This window comes from Panthera leo, chromosome B4 (assembly GCF_018350215.1).
Source record: "Panthera leo isolate Ple1 chromosome B4, P.leo_Ple1_pat1.1, whole genome shotgun sequence".
Lineage (NCBI taxonomy): Eukaryota > Metazoa > Chordata > Mammalia > Carnivora > Felidae > Panthera > Panthera leo.
Window position 1 is genome coordinate 19875908 of NC_056685.1, and position 21313 is coordinate 19897220.

General features: G+C 35.5%; 1 protein-coding gene across 13 annotated transcripts in view; it reads left to right on the top strand.

Moving 5' to 3' along the window:
• Positions 1-21313, top strand: part of MLLT10 (MLLT10 histone lysine methyltransferase DOT1L cofactor) — a 234980-nt gene that overhangs the window by 170022 nt on the left and 43645 nt on the right. For 8 of the 13 annotated variants that reach the window (XR_006204580.1, XM_042945064.1, XM_042945063.1 and 5 more), the window contains 3 exons: positions 3494-3538; positions 4377-4409; positions 17210-17257. The exons of 1 other annotated variant lie outside the window; for it this stretch is intronic. Coding sequence is in view for 11 of the 12 variants with exons in the window: in XM_042945064.1 (XP_042800998.1) it covers positions 3494-3538; positions 4377-4409; positions 17210-17257 (126 nt within the window). In the remaining variant the exon portion in view is untranslated. The remainder of the gene's footprint in view (positions 1-3493; positions 3539-4376; positions 4410-17209; positions 17258-21313) is intronic. 4 more of the 13 variants (XM_042945066.1, XM_042945065.1, XM_042945068.1 and 1 more) reach the window with 4 other exon arrangements.

Sequence of the window (21313 nt, forward strand, 5' to 3'; positions counted from 1 at the left end):
GCTTTTGAAACATTGAAAATTAATACAGCATTTGGAAAAGTTGACCTGTTGTATTTGTCCTTTTTTCCTATTTATCTTAACCACATTACAAGAGTTTGTGATTTACTAAAGTGAAAGTTAACATTTTTTTCTTCATAAAAGTTAACATCTTATTTGAGAAAATTCTGGTTTTCATTAAATGATAAGTAGTTGATGGTTTAGCATCAACTTATTTTCTTTGAGCATCCTTTCAAAGTTTCTCTGTTTTTTTATTTTATTTTTGAATTGTATTTATTTTTAAAGTTTATTTATTTATTTTGAGAGAGAGAGAGCAGGAGCAGAGGAGGGGCAGAGAGAGAGAATCCCAAGCAGGCACCACGCTGTCCATGGAAAGCCTGATGCAGGGCTTGAACTCATGAACTGTGAGATCATGACCTGAGCCGAAACCAAGAGTTGGTCACTTAACTGACCTAGCCACCCGGGTGCCCCATCCCCCCTGTTTTTAAAAATCTTAGTCTCTAGTTCTTTAATATAATGCTGCCATAGCTTTGCAAGTTAAGGTACTTGAAATCTATTTTAGTGATGGAATTCTTTAGTGGTGATAAATGCTGTAAAAGGAGATTCTAGGAAGGCAGTTGTTTGATTCTGACCTTGAGTACTTAGTCATGAAGTCTTGAGGTTTCATGGAGATGAGTTATTAATATGAATAGATCACTTTAAGAGAAGTTTGTTCTTGTGGCGCCTGTGTGGCTCAGTCAGGTAAGCGGACGACTTTGGCTCAGGTCAAGATCTTGCGGTTCACGAGTTTGAGCCCCATGTCCGGCTTTGTGCTGACAGCTCAGAGCCTGGAGCCTGCTTCGGATTCTGTGTCTCCTTCTCTCTCTGCCCCTCCCCCACTCACGCTCTGTCTGTCTCTCAAAAATTAATCAATAAATAAAACATTAACAAATTTTAAAAGAAAAAAGAAGTTTGTTCTGACTTCTACTGAAAAGTGAAGGTTATGAAAGTTTAACTTGAGCCCATGTAACTATGAATGGGTTTGTGTTCAATATATGCTTATTTATGTTATATCCTACTTAGGTTAATAAAATGAAATTGAGAAGTCTTTTCCTGGTAAAATGTTTTAATTAGGAATAGTCTGATTCTGTAAACAAATAAGGGAATCATAAAGATACAAGTAATTAATAAATTCACAAGAGTAGACTTAACAGTTATTGAACATACTTCAAACCCATCTTAATGACTCAAGTTCATGGTTTTATATATATTGATTATGTTGGGTCATAAACGAAAATCATAGGATATTGGATGCTGCTAAGACCAGAATATACCTTGAAATTTGCTTCCTCAGAAAATCCTCTGATTTTTGTTTTCGTCTTTGATGATTTGAAAATTTGCTGGCCCTGTACTATGTAGGTCTTTTTGCAAAAGTACCAGATCAAAGGCCAGAATAGCCATATTCTGTTTATCCCCCCCCTCCCCCCCCGAGAAAATCCTTTTGGTATTATGAGTGTCCTTTGGTTCTTTTTCTGCACCATTCCAGACAACTACCATTTCTCTGTAATGTACCATTTCAATCTTTTCAGTAGCCCTCACTCACTCTCTTTTTTTAAATCTCACTTGAATTTGTTAGTGAGCATTAAAGATGGCAAATTCTTCCACCATGTCTTAGTTTTTCAGTATCATCTGGAAAGGACTTCATTAAACTCATCAGAAGTTTGGTTTTTCAACTGTAGCTAATGTGAAGGTTTTTTTCCTTTTTTAAAAAAACATTAGAACGATTAAAAGTGAGTGCTCGCTTGCCTCTGCCTTGCTTTGTCTTTCTTATTTCAAGTTATTTGGAGGGTGCCCATGATTGGACTTGACTTCTGAGATATGCATATGTGTAGATGTGTGAGTGATGGTTGCCTAGAAGGCTCTGTTGTACACATGATTCCTAGAAGTCATATTTTTGGTTAAGTAATTCCAGAGAATTTCCAGATATTCTTCTTTTAAAAAAAGCCCAACTGTGTTAGCCACAGAGGAATACCTGTTGTTTCCCTGGTTAGCAGGCCAGGTCCTTTGGGTCACAGACTTAGTCCTGTGTCAGTTAGCTTTTCCTTTGGAATGCCATACAGAAATTTATTTTTCATTTTCTCAGGAGCTTTTGCTTTTAGCAGTGTTTTATTGCCTTATGTCATCCTCTGCTTGTTCTCTTCATTTGGGTGGAGCAGAAGAATAAGAGTGATGGCTTATTCATTCATTATCGCCATCAAAAATGAAAGAAAGGTACAAGAAAGTAAGCTGGGTGTAGTTTGACAAGTTTTATATTAAAATCATAGATTTCTGCTCATATATAAACTAATTTTTTGTACTTGAATTGTAATGTCTAATTGACCACAGAATTCAGATGTTTTTGACAAATTGTTCTCGTCTAATGAATTATATAAAACACATTAGTTTATCACATTGCTGACTATACTCCCTCTTATTATGAATCCATTTTTTTCTTACACGCTTGTTTCACAGATTAATTTGTAAGCCCTTATGTCTTTTCCTCTTTTTTTTTAAAAGGTTTTTTTTTTTTTTTTTTTTTTAATTTTTTTTTTTCAACGTTTTTTATTTATTTTTGGGACAGAGAGAGACAGAGCATGAACGGGGGAGGGGCAGAGAGAGAGGGAGACACAGAATCGGAAACAGGCTCCAGGCTCCGAGCCATCAGCCCAGAGCCTGACGCGGGGCTCGAACTCACGGACCGCGAGATCGTGACCTGGCTGAAGTCGGACGCTTAACCGACTGCGCCACCCAGGCGCCCCTTAAAAGGTTTTTTAATGTTGGGACGCCTAGGTGGCTCATTTGGTTAAGCGTGCGACTTTGGCTCAGGTCATGATCACAAGGTTTGTGAATTCAAGCCCGGTGTCAGGCTTTGTGCTAACAGCTCAGAGCCTGGGGCCTGCTTTGGATTCTGTGTCTCCCTCTTTCTCTCTGCTCATCCCATGCTCATGCTCTGTCTCTCTCCGTATCTCAATAATAAATAAACATTTAAAAATTTAAAAAAAATTGTTTTTAATGTTTATTTATCTTAGAGAGAGAGACAGAGACAGAGTGTGAGTGGGGGAGGGGCAGAGAGAGACAGAGACACAGAATCAGATACAGGCTCCAGGCTCTAACCTGTCAGCACAGAGCCCGACATGGGGCTCAAACCCGCGAACCGTGAGATCATGACCTTACCCTAAATTGGCCAACTGAGCCAGCCAGGCGCCCCTTTTCCTCATTCTTTGTATACACATGCACATGTACACATTCCCGCACTATCCCATCAAAGAGTTGTGAGAATTCCATCATGTTTGGTCCTTCTTCCCATCACATTATCACATGCCAGATACTGGTTTATAATTTCTATTCCCACACTTCTGTTTGCCTTTCTCAGCTAGACTTTGAGGTGAATGTTTCCTTGATTTTCTGGCCTATTTTCGTTTTCTACCCTCGAATCACTGGCAACTTCTCCTGATTCCTTTCTCCTCCCTCCCAACAGAAATTTCCATGCAGTATCGGCATGATGGAGCTTGTCCAACAGCTAGTAAGTTGTCGAACTGGGTTGGTAACCCAGGCTTTTTGACTTCTACTTTAGTGTTTTTTTTCCTATTATATAATGCCACCCCTGAACCTCTTAAGTTTTAATTTTCCATAATGCAGTTGGTTCTTAATTGGGTTTTTTTTCTCCTACAGAGATATCTTAACTTGCTGCTTGTCTTGTGGTCAGGATCCATATTAGTCCAATTGTGACCAAATTTTAAGTATTGTTGGCTTTTTAATATGGTGTTTCTTGTGACTTCTGTTCCCTGTTGAAGTAATATTTTTAGAATTTCGTTCCCACTAATCTTAATGTTAATATAATTTTTTAATATTTGTATGTTGATATTAGAATTCTTGCTTTGACCTCTATATATGTCGAGACTATTATACTGAAGTCTAGGAAATGAGAATTTTTGATTGGGTTAGATGATAAAATGAAGTTTTTCTTTACAATAAATACTGCTGAGTGTAGAATTTGTTGTGATCGATTTACCTTTACAGAATTGAATCCTACAGATACTTTAGCAAGAAAGACATTACATAGACTATGAAACATCTTTTTAAAAGTAATTTTATATATGTATTAAGAAAATTTGTCACTATTATGACAATATATCTAACATATTAAATTTATTAGGTGACAATAAATTGACAAATGAAATACAATATTTAGAAATTTATACCATATAAAAACTGAGCCAAGCTTACAGTTTTAATGATTCAAACAATGATACATGATACTTACTGAGATTTTATTATACTGTTTCAGTCTATGCCTATGTATTTCTTTTGTGTGTTTGAGAATGATCTTAACCTGAAGTCCTTTTTTCCTTACTTAAAAGCTTTCTCAGAGTTGCTGAATGCAATACACAATGGTAAGTTTTATTAGAATCTTCTCTAGTGGTTCATTTATCACAAAGGTTGCCTTTTATAGAGAACCCGGGTTGAAAGCTTGCATGTTCTATTGATACAATGAAACCCAGCTCTGCAGTGAGGCAATTGTTCAGCCCCTCAGTGAGAACTTTCTGTAGATTGCCTACAGGAGGATGCTAGGTCAATATAGTTCATCAGTTTCGCTTTTATTGTCTCTCTGGAAGGCAAAATGATAATAGTGTTGTTCTAACTTTATGAAACTCTTTTTTTTCTATTTTTGTAAATAGTTTTTCTAGTTCTTTTGAGCTCTCTTGTGGCAGTGCAGTTAGTAATTGGTACTTAGGTCAAGAATTAGCTCCTTCTTCCACAACTTGAAATGTGAATTTTGTTTTTGGGATTTAAAAAAGTTACTGTGTAGAATACTTTTACTGCATTGCCCCTATATTTTATATACTGAATAAATGGAAGATAACCTTTTAAATGATGCTTAATTTGGAACCAGGTTTTTGCAGGGGAGTTGCATCTTCTGCAGAGTTGGGTTCTAAAATCAGGACATGAGGCAAATGCTAGCTTTTTTCACTATTGCAGTGTAATTATAATGAGAGTCACGTTTGCAGTAATGTTTGAGTGATTCTTCGGTTTTGAAGAAAATTTAGTGTTCAAAAAAACTCTTTTGAATCTAGTGTCCTTTTTGTTGCTTGTTTTCAGTTATTAACTGACGTAACTTACCTGCTCAAGATAGTTTATGTAATTCTAAGAGGTTTTTGAGCACATTTTTATTAACTTCATGAAATCTTGCATATTTTGATAATGTAGTTTAATTTGCAAGTCGCTTTGTGTTGTATTTGGAGTATATTGTCAGATGTTTACAAATCTATAGCAAGAAACCAATGGCACGATGAAAAGGCATAGACACTTGTGTTGATTCTGAGGGTTGGGGTGGTCAGGATGGGAAACCCATTTTACAAATGATCATTTTATTAATGAGTATCTTTATTTATAATCTTTGCTGCCCTGTGTAACCGGAATTGCAGACTCTCAGTGAATTCTCCAGATAACATGGAACTCTTGAACTTTAGGTATCTAGAGGAAAAAGGGATTGGAAGCATTCCTGAAAATAAACTAAATATGTTACTATTCTTTGGTAGGGAAGCATAAAAACAGAAGAGGTTTAACATCTTTTTCAGTTTGCATAAATTTGGCTGTCTAATTTTGGAATATTAGAGTTTTAGAGACATAAAGAAAGTTTGAAAAGCGTATGCTTGGAATAATAAGAAAGTAGATTTTGTGGGGAGCGATTGTGAATGAATTGTCACATAAATCCTTTGCCATTGTTGGCCAACAAAGTACTGGAATATGTCAATTTAATGGGACAGTTGTCATGTTTTTCTCTATAGGTGAATGAAATTAATGTCCTGGGATTAATAGAATGAACACAGGTTTTCTTTAAAATTTTGTGTTTCTTTAAAAGATTGTGTTTGAGAGAGAACACTGTGGTAGTATAGTCAGATATTTGTGTGTTCTTAGTCACATAATTTTGAAACATGAAATAAATAATGTTTTTTTTTATATCTTCCTTTATTTTATTTTATATCTAGAAGTTTGTACCTCTTGACCTCCTTCACCCCTTTTGCCTCCTCTCTTGCTTCTGTTTACCTAAGCAACCACCAGTCTGTTTTCTATATTCATGAGCCTGGAGTATTTTGGATTTTGTTTTGTTTTAGGTTCCATATTTGAGATCATATAGTATTTATCTTTTTCTTTTCTATCTGACTTAACTTCACTTGGCATAATGCCATTAAGGTCCATCACTTTGTCACAAATGGCAAAATTTTGTTCATTTTTATAGCTAAATAGTATTCTGTCTTATGTATATATAGCACATTTTCATTACTGTTCACCCATTGATGGACATTTAGGTTGTTTCCACGTCTTGGCTATTTGTAAATAATGTTGCGGTGAACATGGGGTGCACGTATTTTCTCAAATTAGTGTTTTCATTTTCTTTGGATAAATATCCAGAAGTGGAATTACTGGATATATGTTCAACTTTTAATTTTTTGAGGAACTTCAAACTTTTCCATAGTGGCTCCACCATTTTACATTCCCACCAACAGTACACAAGGGTTCCCTTTTCTCCGCATCCTATGATTTCTTAACTTTTCGATAATAGCAGTTCTAACAGATATGAGGTGATGTCTTTTGGCCACCTCTACATTGTCTTTGGAAAAATATCCATCAAAACCAGATGGTTTGAGGATTTTTTTGTTATTGAATTATATGAGGTTTTTAAAGTATGTTTTGGGGGTGCCTGGTGGCTCAGTCGGTTGAACGGCACACTCTTGATTTTGGCTCAAGTCACGACTGTAAGGTGGTAAGATTGAGCCCCATGCTGGGTTCCATGCTGATTGTGGAATCTGCTTAAGATTCATTCATTCACTCTCTCTCTCTCTCTCCCTCCCTCCCTCCCTCCCTCCCTCCCTTTCTTCCTCCCTCTTTCGCTTTCTCTTCCTCCCTCCCTCTTTCACTTTCTTTTAGTTCCTCCCTCCCTCCCTCCCTCCCTCTCTTCCTCTGCCCCCTCCCTCCCACCGTCTGTCTCTCTCTCTCTCTCTCTCTCTCTCTTAAAAAAAAACAAACCAACAATACATGGATATTATCAGACGTATGATTTGCAAATATTTTCTCCCATTCAGTGCACTGCCTTTTTATTTTGTTAATGGTTTCCTTTGCTGTGCAGTGCCATTTTAGTTTGATGTACTTGAGGGGTTTTTTTGGCTTTGGTCAAATCCAGAATATCATAATTCATGTTAAGGAGCTTACCGCCTATGTTTTCTTCTAGAAGTTTTATGGCTCAGGGTCTTATATTCAAGTCTGCAATCCATTTTGAGTTAATTTTTGTGTACAGTGTAAGGTAGTGGACCAATTTCATTCTTTTGCATGTAGTTCAGTTTTCCCAGCATCATTTATCAGAGACTGTCCTTTCCCCATTGTATATTCTTGGCTCCTTGTAAATAACTTGACTCTACATGCATGTGTTTTTTTCCTGGGCTTTCCATTGTGTTCATTGATCTGTGTATCTGTTCTTATGCTGATATCATATTGTTTTGATTGTTATGGCTTTGTAATGTAGTTTGAAATCAGGGAGCATGAAGGATCCAGCTTTGTTCTTTGTTCTCAAAATTGTTTTGGCTATTCAAGGTCTTTTGTGGTTTCATACAAATTTGGGGTTTATTCTACTTTTGTGAAATACTATTAGAATTTTGATAGGGGAGTGCTTTGAGTAGTATGGACATTTAAACGATACTATTCTGATCCATAAACGTGGAATATCTTTCCATTTATTTGTGTCTTCAGTTTGTTTCGTTGATGTCTTCTAGTTCTCAGTATACAGATCTTTCACCCCCTTAATTAAATTTATTCCTAGATATTTTATTTTTTGATGTAATTGTAAATGGGATTGTTTTCTTAATTTCTCTTTCTGGTAGATTGTTTTTAGTGTATAAAAACACAACAGATTTTTGTATGTTGGTTTTTTATCCTGCAACTTTACTGAATTTGTTTATTAGTTCTAACTGGTGGAATCTTTAGGGTTTTCTATAAATAATATGTCATCTGGAAATAGTGACAGTTTTACTTCTTCCGTTTCAATTTGGATGCTTTTAATTCCTTTTTCTTGATAGTTGCTCTGGACTTAATATTTTTTATTGCAAAGAGAAGAATAGTAGTGATGCCTGGTGAAGTGGTATTTTAACCTAATGAGGATTTGAGGGAGAAATACTTGGACTTAGTTGGGAAAATCCATGTTTGTGTTCTCTCTCTCTCTCTCTCACTTTTTTTTTTTAAGTGTTAGCTTATTTTTTTAAATTGTAAAATACACATAAAATTTGCCGTTTTAACCATTTTTGAGTGTTATATTCACATTGTTGTACAACCAGTCTCCAGGAGTTTTTAATCTTGTAAAACTGGCACTCTGTAGTTACTAAACCAACAGCTTTCCTTTTCTCTCTCCACCCTGCCAAGAGCAACTACAGTTCTTTCTGTTTGTATCTATTTGACTGTTCTAGATACTTCATAAGAATAGAATCATACAGTATTTGTCTTTTTGTGAATGGCTTATTTCCCTTAGCAGTAATGCCTTTCAGGTTTATCCATGTAATAGCATGTATCCGAATTTCCTTTTTTTAAGGCTGAATAATATTCCATTGTTGTATATACTGTCATTTTCTTTATTCATTTATCTGTTGAGAGACACTTAGATTGCTTCTACCTTTTGATTATTATGAATAAGCTGCTTTGAATGTAGATGTGCAAGTAATCTCTTTGAGTCTTCATTTTACCCAGAAATGCAATTGCTAGATCATATGGTAGTTCTATTTTAAAACAGAGTGTCATACTGTTTTCCATAGTGGGTGCACCATTTTACATTCCTGCCACCAGCGCACAAGGATTCCAATTTTTCCACATCCTATTATTTTGCTCATTTGTTTGTTTTTTACAGTAACCATACTACTGGGTGTGAGGTGTTAAGTGTTAGACTTTACATATTTTATTTCTTTATTATATTGAGTATCAAGCAATAAAAAGCTTGAAACTTGTCAGAGAGGAATAAAAAAAGAATTTATGTTTTATCTTATTCAGTCATTTCCTATGGTCAAACAGTATACATTTATTATCTTACAGTCTGTAAGTTAGAAGTCTGACATGGACTTGCTGGGTTAAAATCAAGGTATTGGCAGGCTTTGTTCTTTTTTTTTAAGGTGATAGGAGAGAATCTGTTTCCTTACCATTTCCAACTTCTAGAAGCTGCCTGCTTATTTTGCATAATGGCCTCATACTCTGTCTTGAAAGCCATCAGTGTTGGGTAGAGTCTGTCTTATGCTTATGCCTGTCTGATTCTCAGATTCAAATTTTATGACAACTTGGATGATTTGATTGGGCTCTCTCAGACAATCTAGGATAATCTGTCTTTCTCAGCGTTCTTAATTTAAATACATTTGTTTAGTCCCTTTTGCTATTTAAGGTAACATACTCACAGGTTTATCTTTGGGGTGGGGGGAGGTATTATCTGCCTACCATATCTGCTTCATGGTTATTTAACTGCCTTATTACAAGTGAGTATTACTGCTTAATCTAACAAGATATAACATGTATAAATATTTATGTACCCAATATAGGAGCAACCAAGTATGTAAAAGAAATATTAATGCCTAACGGGAGAAACAGCAATACAATAATAATAGGGGACTTTAACACCTCATTACATCATTGGATAGATCACTGAAACAGAAAGTCAATAAAGAAATACCAACTGTAGGCAGCACAGTAGACAGGATGGACTTGCACAGATAATTTATAGAACATCCATTTAAAAACACAAGAATGTACATTCTTCTCAAGTGCACCTGGAACGTATTCCAGGACATATCATATGTTAAACCATTAAACAAGTCTTAATAAATTTAAGAAGATTGAAATTCTATCACCCATCTTTTCTGAACACAATGATATGGAACTAGAAATTAATTGCAAGCAGAAAACTGGAACATTCACAAATATGTCAAGATTGAACAACATTGTTACTGAATAATTAATGGGTTAGAGAAAAAAATCAAAAGAGAAATAAAAAGACGCCTTGAGATAAAAATGGAAATGTAACATACCAAAATTATTGGTTGCAGCAAAAACAGTACTAAGAGGAAAGTTCATAGCAATTAATGCCTACCTCAAGAAACAAAAACTGCAATGTAGCTTTATACCTCAAGACACTAGAAAAAGAAGAACAAATGACGTCTTGAGTTGGTAGGAGGGAAATAACAAAAATTAGAACAGAAATAGAGACTTAAAAAGACAATAGAAAAGATCAGTGAAACTAAGATCTGGTTCTTTGAAAAGATAAAGAAGATTGACAAACCTTTTGACTCAACCAAGACAAAAGAGGACTTAAATAAAATCAGAAATGGAAGAGGAGATTACAGCTGATACCACAGAAATACAAAGGGTCATTACAGAGCACTGTGAATAATTATACATACCAACAAAATAGATAACCTAGAAGAAATGGGTGGATTCCTAGAAGCATATTACCTTCTAAGACTGAATCATGATGAAATGAAAAATCTGAATAGACTGATTACTAGTAATGAAATTGAATCAGTAATCAAAAACCTCCCAACAAACAAAATTCCATGATCAGATGGCTACACTGGTGAATTCTACCAGACATTCAAAGAAGAAGTAAGATCAGTCTTTCTCACACTTTTCCAAAAGATAGAAGTGGCAAAACTCTTCCAAACTCATTTTACTAGGCCAGCATTACCCTGATACCAAAACCAGACAAGGGCACCACAAAAGAAGGGAATTACAGGGCTGTATCCCTGATGAACATAGATGTAAGAATCCTCAACAAAATATCAGCAAAACAAATTCAATAACGCATTATAACTATTGTGCAGTGGGGCGCCTGGATGGCTCAGTCAGTTAAGCATCCAACTCTTGATTTAGGCTTGGGTCATGATCTCACGGTTTCTGAGATCAAGCCCCACACCAGGCTCCAAAGCCACGCCACAGAGCCTGCTTGGGATTCTCCCTCTCCTCTCCCTGCCCCTTTCCCATTTTACACACATGTATACTCTTTCAAAATAAATAAACATTTTTTAAAATGTACCATACACCATGATCAAATGGGATTTATTCCAGGGATGCAAGGATGGTTCAACACCTGCAAATCAGTTCATGTGAGACACACCACATAACAAAATGAAGGACAGAATTATACGGTCATCTAAGTAGATAAAAAGTACTTTACAAAAGTCAACATCCAGTTATGATAAAAAACTATCAATGAAATGGGTATAAAAGGGGAATATACCTCAACATAATAAAAGCCATGTGTGACAAGCTCACAGCTAGCATCATACTTGACAGTGAAAAACCGAAAGATTTTCCTCTAAGATCAGGAACAAGACAAGAACGTCCACTCACCACTTTTATTCAACATAGTACTGGGAGTCCTAACCAGAGCAGTTAAGCAAGTAAAAGAAATAAAAGGCATCCAGATGGAAAAAGAAGTTAAACTATTTTCAGATGACATATTATATATAGAAAACCCTAAAGACTTCATCAGAAAACTGTTAGAACTAATAAGCAAATTCAGTATAGTTGCAGGATGCAAAATCAGTATGCCAGAAGGTATTACATAAATTGTTTCCAAAATTAGGTTTCATTAGCACGTGCATTTATGAAGTATTTTTGGCTTTAGTACCCTTTTTGTTAACTTTTCTCTCTTAAACTGCTAGTGACTAGTTGGGTTGCCAATTCCTTGCAGAATAATTGTTGGCCACTCTGTTTTGAACCTTTTTGTATACACTACAACATTCTCCTCTTTCTTTTAAATAAAATATTTCAGAATTATGGAAAGTACAGAGACTGATACACATCATGAATTTATTACTAATTTAACATCTGTTAATATTTTGCCATATTTTCATAGATCCTTTTCCAATTTATGAAATATTTGATACGTTTTAAGCAATATGTGTAAGCTCTGTAGCATGCAATAATAAACACTCAGGAACCTTTCACCAATTTAAGAAATAGAATCTTACTAATGTTGTTGAACCTAGTGCATGCTCTTTACCACTGTATTCCCCAAAGTTTAACTACTGTCCTGATTTTTACATTTATCATTCCTCTGCTCTATTCTGAAAGTGTGCATGTATAAAAAGCACATTCCCTTACCCTGTTTCATTCTTTTCTGTGTCAGAGTAAATGGTGGTTTTTCTACTTCTCCATTATCTCATTATCTCGTTTCCCCCCTAAATTTTTAATGAGATAAAATTCACACAACATAAAAGTTACCGTTTTAAGCTGTTTAAAGTATACAATTCGGACATTTTTAGTATATTCACAATGTTGTATTAACTGTCACCACTAATTCCAGAACATTTTCATCAAACCAAAAAGAAATCATATATACCCCTAAGCCCCTCTTCCCTGCAAAATCACCCGGGAATCACTACTCTCCTTTCTGTCTCTATGGATTTGCCTGTTCTGGACATTTCATATAGAGGGAATTGTACAGCAGGGGGCCATTTAAGCATACGGTTTATCTGTGTTGTAGCATGCATCCGTACTTCATTCTTCATTTATGACTGAATAACACATTGTATGAATATTCCATATTTTATCTGTTCATTGGTTGGTGGACATTGTTGTTTTGTGCTTCTTGGATAGGATGAAAGATGCTGCTGTGAACATTCATGTACAAGTTTTGGTGTGGATATATGTCTTTATTTGTCTTGGGTATATTCTTGGGAGTAGAATTGCTAGGTCATATGGTAACTCTGTATTTAATGTTTTAGAAACTGCAATACTGTTTCCCATAGCATTTGTAGTATTTTACATTCCTGTTAGCAATCTATGAGGGTTCCAACTTCTTCAGTCCTCACCAAGATTTGTTATTTTCTTTCTTTTTTTTTAAATCATAGCTATCCAAGCTGGTGTGGTGTCTCATTGTGGTTTTGAATTGCTTTTTCCTAATGACTAATGATATTAACATCTTTTCATGCTCTTATTGGCCATTTCTAGATCTTCTTTGGAGAAATGACTATTTCTATTTTCTGTGTGTCCATTCTTGAAAATTTTATGTTTTTAGGAGTCTTCCCCCCCTCCCCCCAAAGAATTTGCCCATTTCACCTGCATTTTTTAATTTGTTTGCATACAGTTATCATAGTATTCTCTTTATAATCTTTTTAATTTGATAAGGTGGATATCCTTACAATCCCCTTTCATTCCTGATTTCAGTAATTTGAGTCTTCTGTTTTCTTTGTCATTCTGAAAGATTGGTCAGTTCTGTTCATCTTTTAAACCAGCTTTTAACATTTAACATTTTCTCTAAAAGTGTTCCTGTTTTTATTCCATTTCTGCTGTTTATTATTTCCATCCTTCTGCTTGCTTCTGTTTAGTTTGCTTTTTTTCCTAGTTTCTAAACCGGAAGATTATTGATTTAAAATTTTATTTTTTAATTTCTTAAAATGTTTATTCATTTTTGAGATCGAAAGAGAGAGTGCACAAACATGGGAGGGGCAAAGAGAGAGGAGGACAGAGGATATGAAGCGGACTCTGCACTAACAGCAGTGACCCCAAAGCTGGGCTCCCAACTCACAAACCGTGAGGTCATGACCTGAGGCGCTTAACCAGCCAAGCCACCTGGGCACCCCTAGGTTTTTTGTTGTTGTTTTTTTTAATAGGCCTTTACAGCTATAGCTTTCTTTATGAGGGCATATGGGTATCTTTTATGATTTTTGAGTATTCTTTGTTGTATTCCCAGTATTCTCTCTCTCTCTCTCTCTCTCTCTCTTTTTTTTTTTTTTTTTTTTTTTTACTTCTCCTCCTGCACATATTCTCTTAGAAAATGTTGTAACACATATATAGCTTTAGCGATCATTGATGATCATTAGATTCCCAAATCTGTTCATCTAAATATCGAATTATCTCTTGAGTTCCAAGTCCATTTCCAACAAATTAATAAATCTCTGTTCCTCTTACATTCCCATTCAAAGCCTGCTCCTTCTTTTGTGTTCGTTATCTCTGTATGGGATTTAGCCACCTAACTCTGTTATGCTACGGAGTTAAACTAAGCTCATCGTGACTTCTAATTTTCTTGGTTATCATTTTATTTTTAAAAGTTTTTCATGGGGCGCCTGGGTGGCTCAGTTGGTTGAGCGTCCGACTTCGGCTCAGGTCATGATCTCACAGTCCGTGAGTTCGAACCCCGCGTCGGGCTCTGTGCTGACATCTCGGAGCCTGGAGCCTGTTTCAGATTCTGTGTCTCCCTCTCTCTGACCCTCCTCTGTTCATGCTCTGTGTCTCAAAAATAAATAAACTTAAAAAAAAAATTTAAAAATGCAAATCAGGGGCACCTGGGTGGCTCAAGTGTCCAATTTTGGCTCAGGTCATGATCTCATGGTGTGTGAGTTCTAGCCGTGCGTTGGGCTCTATGCTGACAGCTCAGAGCCTGGCACCTGCTTCAGATTCTGTGTCTCCCTCTCTCTCTCCCCTTCTCTCGCTCGCACTCTGTCTTTCTCTCTCTCTCTCTCAAAAATAAACATTAAAAAATTTTTCTAATGCAAATCAGATTGTGTCACTGTCTTACTTAAATCCTCAAAGAATTATCTGGTATTTTTGAGATAAAATTAATATTTTTCAGCATGGCACGTGGAGTTTTTCATAATCTGCCTTATCTCTTCTTCCCAACTTTATTCTGCATTAGTATAACATACTTGTAGCTAATATTGTAGGAAATATTGTGTATTAATTAATAGTCATGGGCATTATGTGTTAAGCTACATCTTAATTTAGTATTTCTCAGAGAGGAACCTAGGACTTAATGGTGGTTGCTCTTCTGGGTGTGTGTGTATAATTATTCCATAAACTTTTGAAAAAAAAATTTTAATGTTTTTATTTTTGAAAGAGATAGAGAAAGGCTCTGAAGCAGGCAGTCTCCAGACTGTCAGCACAGAGCACAGAGCCTGATGCGGTGTTCGAACCCATGAACCGTGAGATCATGACCTGAGCCAGTCAGACGCTTAGCTGACTGAGCCACCCACGTGCCCCAAAATTGGTACTTTCTGATAAGGAAATATTATCATCAATACAGAGAAAAACACATTTAGGAAAACACTTCAACCAGTCTAAATAAAAACCAAAAAACAAATTAGGCACAGTGGGATGAATTTTATGTGACCAGAGAAATTTAGGAGAAATAATATTAAAATTACTGTCTCAATAAAGGAAAAAGAGAACAGGTAGGAGAAAGATAAAACGTAAAACTCTGTTAGCACATTTTGGGAACTTTTACAACAATTTGGAAAGACAAAACAGTCATTTAAATATTTTAAAGAACACTATATGGAAGGTAAACTTTAAATAGGTGTGCCCGTGGAGTGAAGTGCCTTATATTTTGTGACATTTGGTTTTATGGTGGTGCCTGGGAGCTAGCCAGCTTGACTAGGAGAATTTAGATTTCATGATGCCTCTAAAGTGTAAGTGTGACTTCTTGGTTTCATCTAGTAGGTGTATTTAAAATGATGAAACAAATAATATGAATATGGGGATTATGGTTTGCTTTTCATAGTCCAGTTGCAAACTAACATCTCATCTGCCTGGTTCTAATTGTTCTGTTTCAGGTGTGATTTTACTCTAGTGCTTTTTAGGTTGTTTAACAATTTATTTATTTACAAGTTTTTCTTACTAGACTATAAACTCATTTACAGTAGGGGTTGGGTTTTATTCATCTTTATTTCATTGGTATTTAGCTCATCATCTACTTGATGCTCCATAAATATTGAATGAATAAATCATTGTCAGTTGCTACATAGTCCTGGAAGAGTTTTCATATATTCTTGGTAATATGTTCGTTTTCTTTGGAAATTAAACTTTGCATTAGGCAGTCTTGTTTCTCTCAAGAGTAGTAACTTGGTTCTTCCTACAATAATGCATTTGCTTCATTTGTTTATCTTGGCAATTCCTATTTTTAATATAATTTTGAAATAGTAGATTAAAGTAGCTAAAGTGCTTAGATCTGCTTTCACAGCAGTATATTGCTAATTGATTTCTGTGCCCCATTTACTATGCTTTTAAATTTTCTTTAATTATGGTACTTCTGGTTTGTCATGACCATGCTCATTAAACAAATCTCATTTGATGGAGGAGGCAAAGTAATGTCAACCAATTATTCATAAATATCTGCTATAGGATTTAGAATAAGCATGAATGCTAATTGATTTTAGGAATGAACGTTCTTCCTCAAGAATGGAATCCTACTGAGGTTTGTCATAATAGTTTGTAGGAAACTAGATCTTTGCTGTTTACATGTGCCCCCTTTTCATTTCAGGGAAGCATTAAGAAGGTGTAGGGATCTGAGAACAGAGATGAGCAATTTTCAGACATCACCACAGCCTATTAATCATTTGAGATTCACTGCACGTAATGAGGTATTAGTGATAGGAGGAGCTGTTTCTGTGAACAGTAGGGAGATTGAGAACCATAGATCTAGATGATTCTAGATCTAATTTCTTTTTAATCACAGTAGACTTGTTTTTCCTTCTTACGTGATGTAGAAGGCCGTATTCTTTATTTTTATACAGTACATTGTTACATTCCAGGATGCAGCAAATGCTACTGTTTGTTCCAGTGTTTGTTCCTATGCCGGAAGGAATTTGGCTAATACTGTATAGCCTTGCTAAGTAGTAGAAGACATATATTGTCCATAAGATGGTACGGTTTTTTCCATTTCAAATCAGCCAAGGTATTTATCTCTTGGATCACTCTAAGCTTCTGGAAGATAGGCTTCATCTTAAGTGATAAACACAGAAGGATATTAACATTTGGATGGTGAATCAGCACTGGGAAGAAAACGTAATTTTCAGTATGCATGTTAACTACTACAAAGCAAAATGAACTTACAGGAGTTTCATTGAAACTATAAGAGAGAACCTGAAAAGGGAAGGGATTAGTATAAATGCTAATGAATTTGTAAGAATTACTTTTAAATTAATTAAATGGTAATGCTATTAACAGTCTCTTTATTTAGAGTGCTGCCTTTTTATTTTAGCAAAAACAAATTTATAATAACTTAAATTTTCCACAGTTTTTTTTGTTGTTTTGTTTTACTTTAACCCTACTGATTCCTGTCCCCTCCCCCCCCCCCCCCCCCATAGTGTTTTAAATTTCTCAACTTCTTATGGTAGTTTTTAGGAACTGGTTATTAAAAATTTTAAATTAAAGTGTGTCTTTTCTTTAGACAGAGATGACAGTTCTACACTAACAAAGCAGGAACTTAAATTCATAGGTATGTACCAAGTTCAAGCATGATTTTAAAGGGTAATAGTGTTAAGTTAATTAATCCTAATGAAGCTTAGAAACCTTCCTATATAAAGCAGTAATGGGGATCTGTAGTCTCAGAAATAACCGAAAGGAATTCTCCATAATTCTGGGTGATTGATGGGATGACTGTTACCATGTTCTTGTTGTACTTGTTTGGATTTGTCCTATTGCCTAAGACATGGTAAGGTGGGTTTTAGGATTTCTAAAGTTATTTACCTGTCAGGATCTAGATGCCTAGACCACTTTGTACATCTATGACCCCTCTGTCTCACTGAGGGAAAGAAGAATCTGAGACCATATTTTGTGACTTATAATACTTTTCTAATTCTGTGATGTACTTTTCAAATACTTCTGGATCAGTTGAGAGTGAGCATGTGCATTCTGAATCCAGTATTCTTAACCAGTTAATGTATGCAGCTACTCCCTCCCCTAAAAACCTCAGTTTCACATATTTATAAAACTAATCTTGTGGGTGTGATTACCTGCACTACGGAACTTTTCCTTCTCAAAAGTGTCTTAGTCTTTTTTCATTTGAAGAGTATAAAGTTCTTTCTGTATCTAAAAATCCTGGTCATTTTCTTTGGGGAAATAATTCTATACTGCAAATGGATCCTTTCAGGAGCAGTAAAATCTAAAAGGATAAATATGTGCATAAATAATAATTTCAAGACATAGAATTATAACTTCTTTAATGATCTACAGTATAAAAAGAATTCAGGGCAGGGAAAACTACTTTCAGCTGAGGAAATGAGATGTCCAGAGAATGTAACATTTTACCTTAAGGAATATGTAAAATTGAGCTATATGGAGATAGGGATCAGGGGTAGACTCCAGTCCCTGGAATACAGATAGCACAAGCAGTGGAACATAGGTGTGTAAAGTGATGGTGATACGATATTTGATATGAAATGTATGAAAAATACTAACCTTACGTATTAGTCAAAGGAGTTGAAAATAGTTGGTAGTTGGGAAATAGTTTGAGTTGGGGAAAAAAATAAAACCTGTTGTTCAGGAAGGTTCATCTGGCTGTAGCATATAAGAATATTGAAAGGAGCTAGAGAACAGAGAAACCAATTAGATTTTTTGGTAATCTAGCTGAATGTGTTAAGGGTCTGAGTGAGGGTAATGGAAGTCAGACTAGTGGGACATCTGTTACTCAAGAAGAACTGGTAATAATTGTCAGTAAATTGAATGGCAGTAGCTGGGGGAGGATGGGTATTCATTTACCAACAAGATGTTTAGGTATAGATGTTTAGCATGCAAATGAACAGATGAGGTTAGAGTGTTAGAAAGAAACAGAATTGGAAATAAATTCATATAGGGGGTAAATATAAACTCTGAAATTGGTCATGGCTGAGCAAGGTTGGTAGAGAAGACAGAAAGGTTGGATCAGGTTTATTTTAAAATGGAGAAGTATTAATAAGTGGAAAGGAAGACTCTAGAGAGATAAAGGGTTAAGATGCAAGAGAAGACTATTTCATGAATCAAACTGGATAGATGAACAAGTAGAAAAGTAACTTGAAGGAAGACAGAATAGCTGTGGAAACATTGAGTATAAAAGAAAAAAACCTCCACAATTTGGGGTTAATGAATGTTAATTAATGAATTAGATAATTTTAGAAGTAGGTTTTCTCTCCAAAACAAATGATTACTTTCAGGTATACATTAGTAACTTGAGAGTGTTTGCAAAAGTTGTCCTGTTAGTGTACTTGAGAAAAATGTCTTAATGATTACATAATAGTGATAATGATACCTGTATATGTAAAGACTTTATTTTGTAATTCTCAGGGTTTCCTGAGAAGTTATCTCCTTTCCTCTTGTGTGCATCTTTGATTCTGTTCTCTGCCTGCTCCCAACTGAATTAGTCACCAAGTGGTACCTTCTAATTTGAAGGTAGCTAAACATGACTTTTTATATCTAATTTATTATTTTCAAAATCCCACCTTCTCACAGCTGTAGGTTGGTACAGATCCTTATCATTTCTTTCACACATTATTGTATTAGTCTCCTTTTGGTTTTGTCAGTATACCTGGAATTGATCAGGTGGGCTAACTCAAGCCAGTATGGCAGAAATGAATGTCATTTAATCATTGATGATCAAAACATTACTGTCAAGAATTGCCCAGAATTGCTTATCTTACTTTTCCTTAAAGTAATCTTGGGAAAACAAGTTATAATTGTAAAGTTACTTCATTAGTGAACCTGACATCAGAACAAGGACAATTAGTTAGGTCATGTTTAAAGATTATCGCCATGTTGGGGCACCTGGGTGGCTTAGGCAGCTCAGCTTCCAACTCTTGATTTCTTCTCAGGTCGTGATCCTCAGGGTCATGAGATCTAGGTCATGATATCAAGCCTGGTGTAGGACTCCACGCCCAGTTTAAGATTCTCTCTCTCTCTCACTGCCCCTCCCCTGCTCTTGTGTGCAGGCACTCACCCTATCTCTCAAAAAAAAAAAAAAAAAAAAAAAAGATTATCACCATCTTGATAATGTTCTTTTTCTTTCTGTATAATGCAGTTGATTGCTTTCTTAGCAGCTTCCTTCCACATTAATTTATAGTCCTGTGTTTGCAGGAACTATGTCCCAGTTACCTTGATGACTAAACTTGGAGTTAGAAACCATGTCTTGTGGTGAGCCCTTTCTATAGATGGCCTGTATTACTTGTTTCACACTCAGAGGGTCATTTTATTTAAGGATCTGTGGGTGTATGTATGTGCCTATTGACAGGTGGTATTTTTGTGTAATAATCATTAGGTATTTGGAATTATACTTCTCAGACTGTTTGGCATTATGCTTGTAATGTTAGGAGAAACTAATATATTCATTCAAAAGATGTATAAAAAATTATATTCAAAGTTGTTGTTGGATGTGTCAAGATTTAGGAGACCAAAATTAAAAAAAAATTTTTTTTAATGTTTATTTTTGAGAGAGAGAGAGAGATATATATATATAGAGAGAGAGAGAGAGGCAGGAAGGGGCACAGAGAGAGGGAGACACAGAACCTGAAGCAGGCTCCAGGCTCCGAGCTGTCAGCACAGAGCCTGACGTGGGGCTCGAACCCACGAACTGTGAGATCATGACCAGAGCAGAAGTCGGACACTTAATCGACTGAGCCACCCAGGTGCCCCAGAGACCAAAAATTTTTAATCCATGTTGGCAGTAATAGGAAATCTGATTTTCTACAGACCAGGTCCTAAAGAAATTATAGAAAGAAAATAAATCAGTGTAAAGAAGATAGGAAAGACATGAGGGAAGATAATAATTTGAAACAAAGTAGATCTTTAAAAGCAAGTAGAGGGGCACCTGAATGGCTCTGTCCGTTAAGCATCTGACTCTTGATTTCAGCTCAGGTCATGATCTCACGGTTCGAGAGATCAAGCCCCACATTGGCTCTAGCACAGAGCATGCTTGGGATTCTCTCTCTCCCCCTCTGTGCCCCTCCCCCATTTGCTCTCTCTCTAAAAAATAAAAAATAATGATACAAAAAAACAAGTAGAAATTTTAGGTATGGAAAACTGTAACAGTCAAAGTAAAGAACACAATAGATAGGACAAATAACAGTGGATACAGTGAACAACAAAATAATTAATGGGTTTTATACATATTTAAAATAAAAACTATATAGTATGGAGGATAGAAGTAGAATCCAGGTAACAGGAGCTCCAGAAAGGGAGAGAGAAAAATGGAGAGGAGGAAATAACCTGAAGAAATAATGGAAATAAATTTCATTTAAAAAAAAAAAAAAAAAAAAAAAAAAGATGAGATATCTTAGTTTGAAGTGGCACATAGTGGGCCTAAGAAAAAAGAGTGAAGGAAAAATTCTCATCTAGACACATTATAGGGGAAATTTTAAAATATCACAGACAAGGAAAGGATTCTAAAACATGGACTATTAAGATGAAGTCTTTCTTGGAGACTACATAAAAATAACTTCAGTTCTAAGGAGGTGGTGCAAGATATGAAATGTCTAGATTTAACAGAGCTAATTGTCATAGCAAAAAAAATTGAAAATACTGGGAG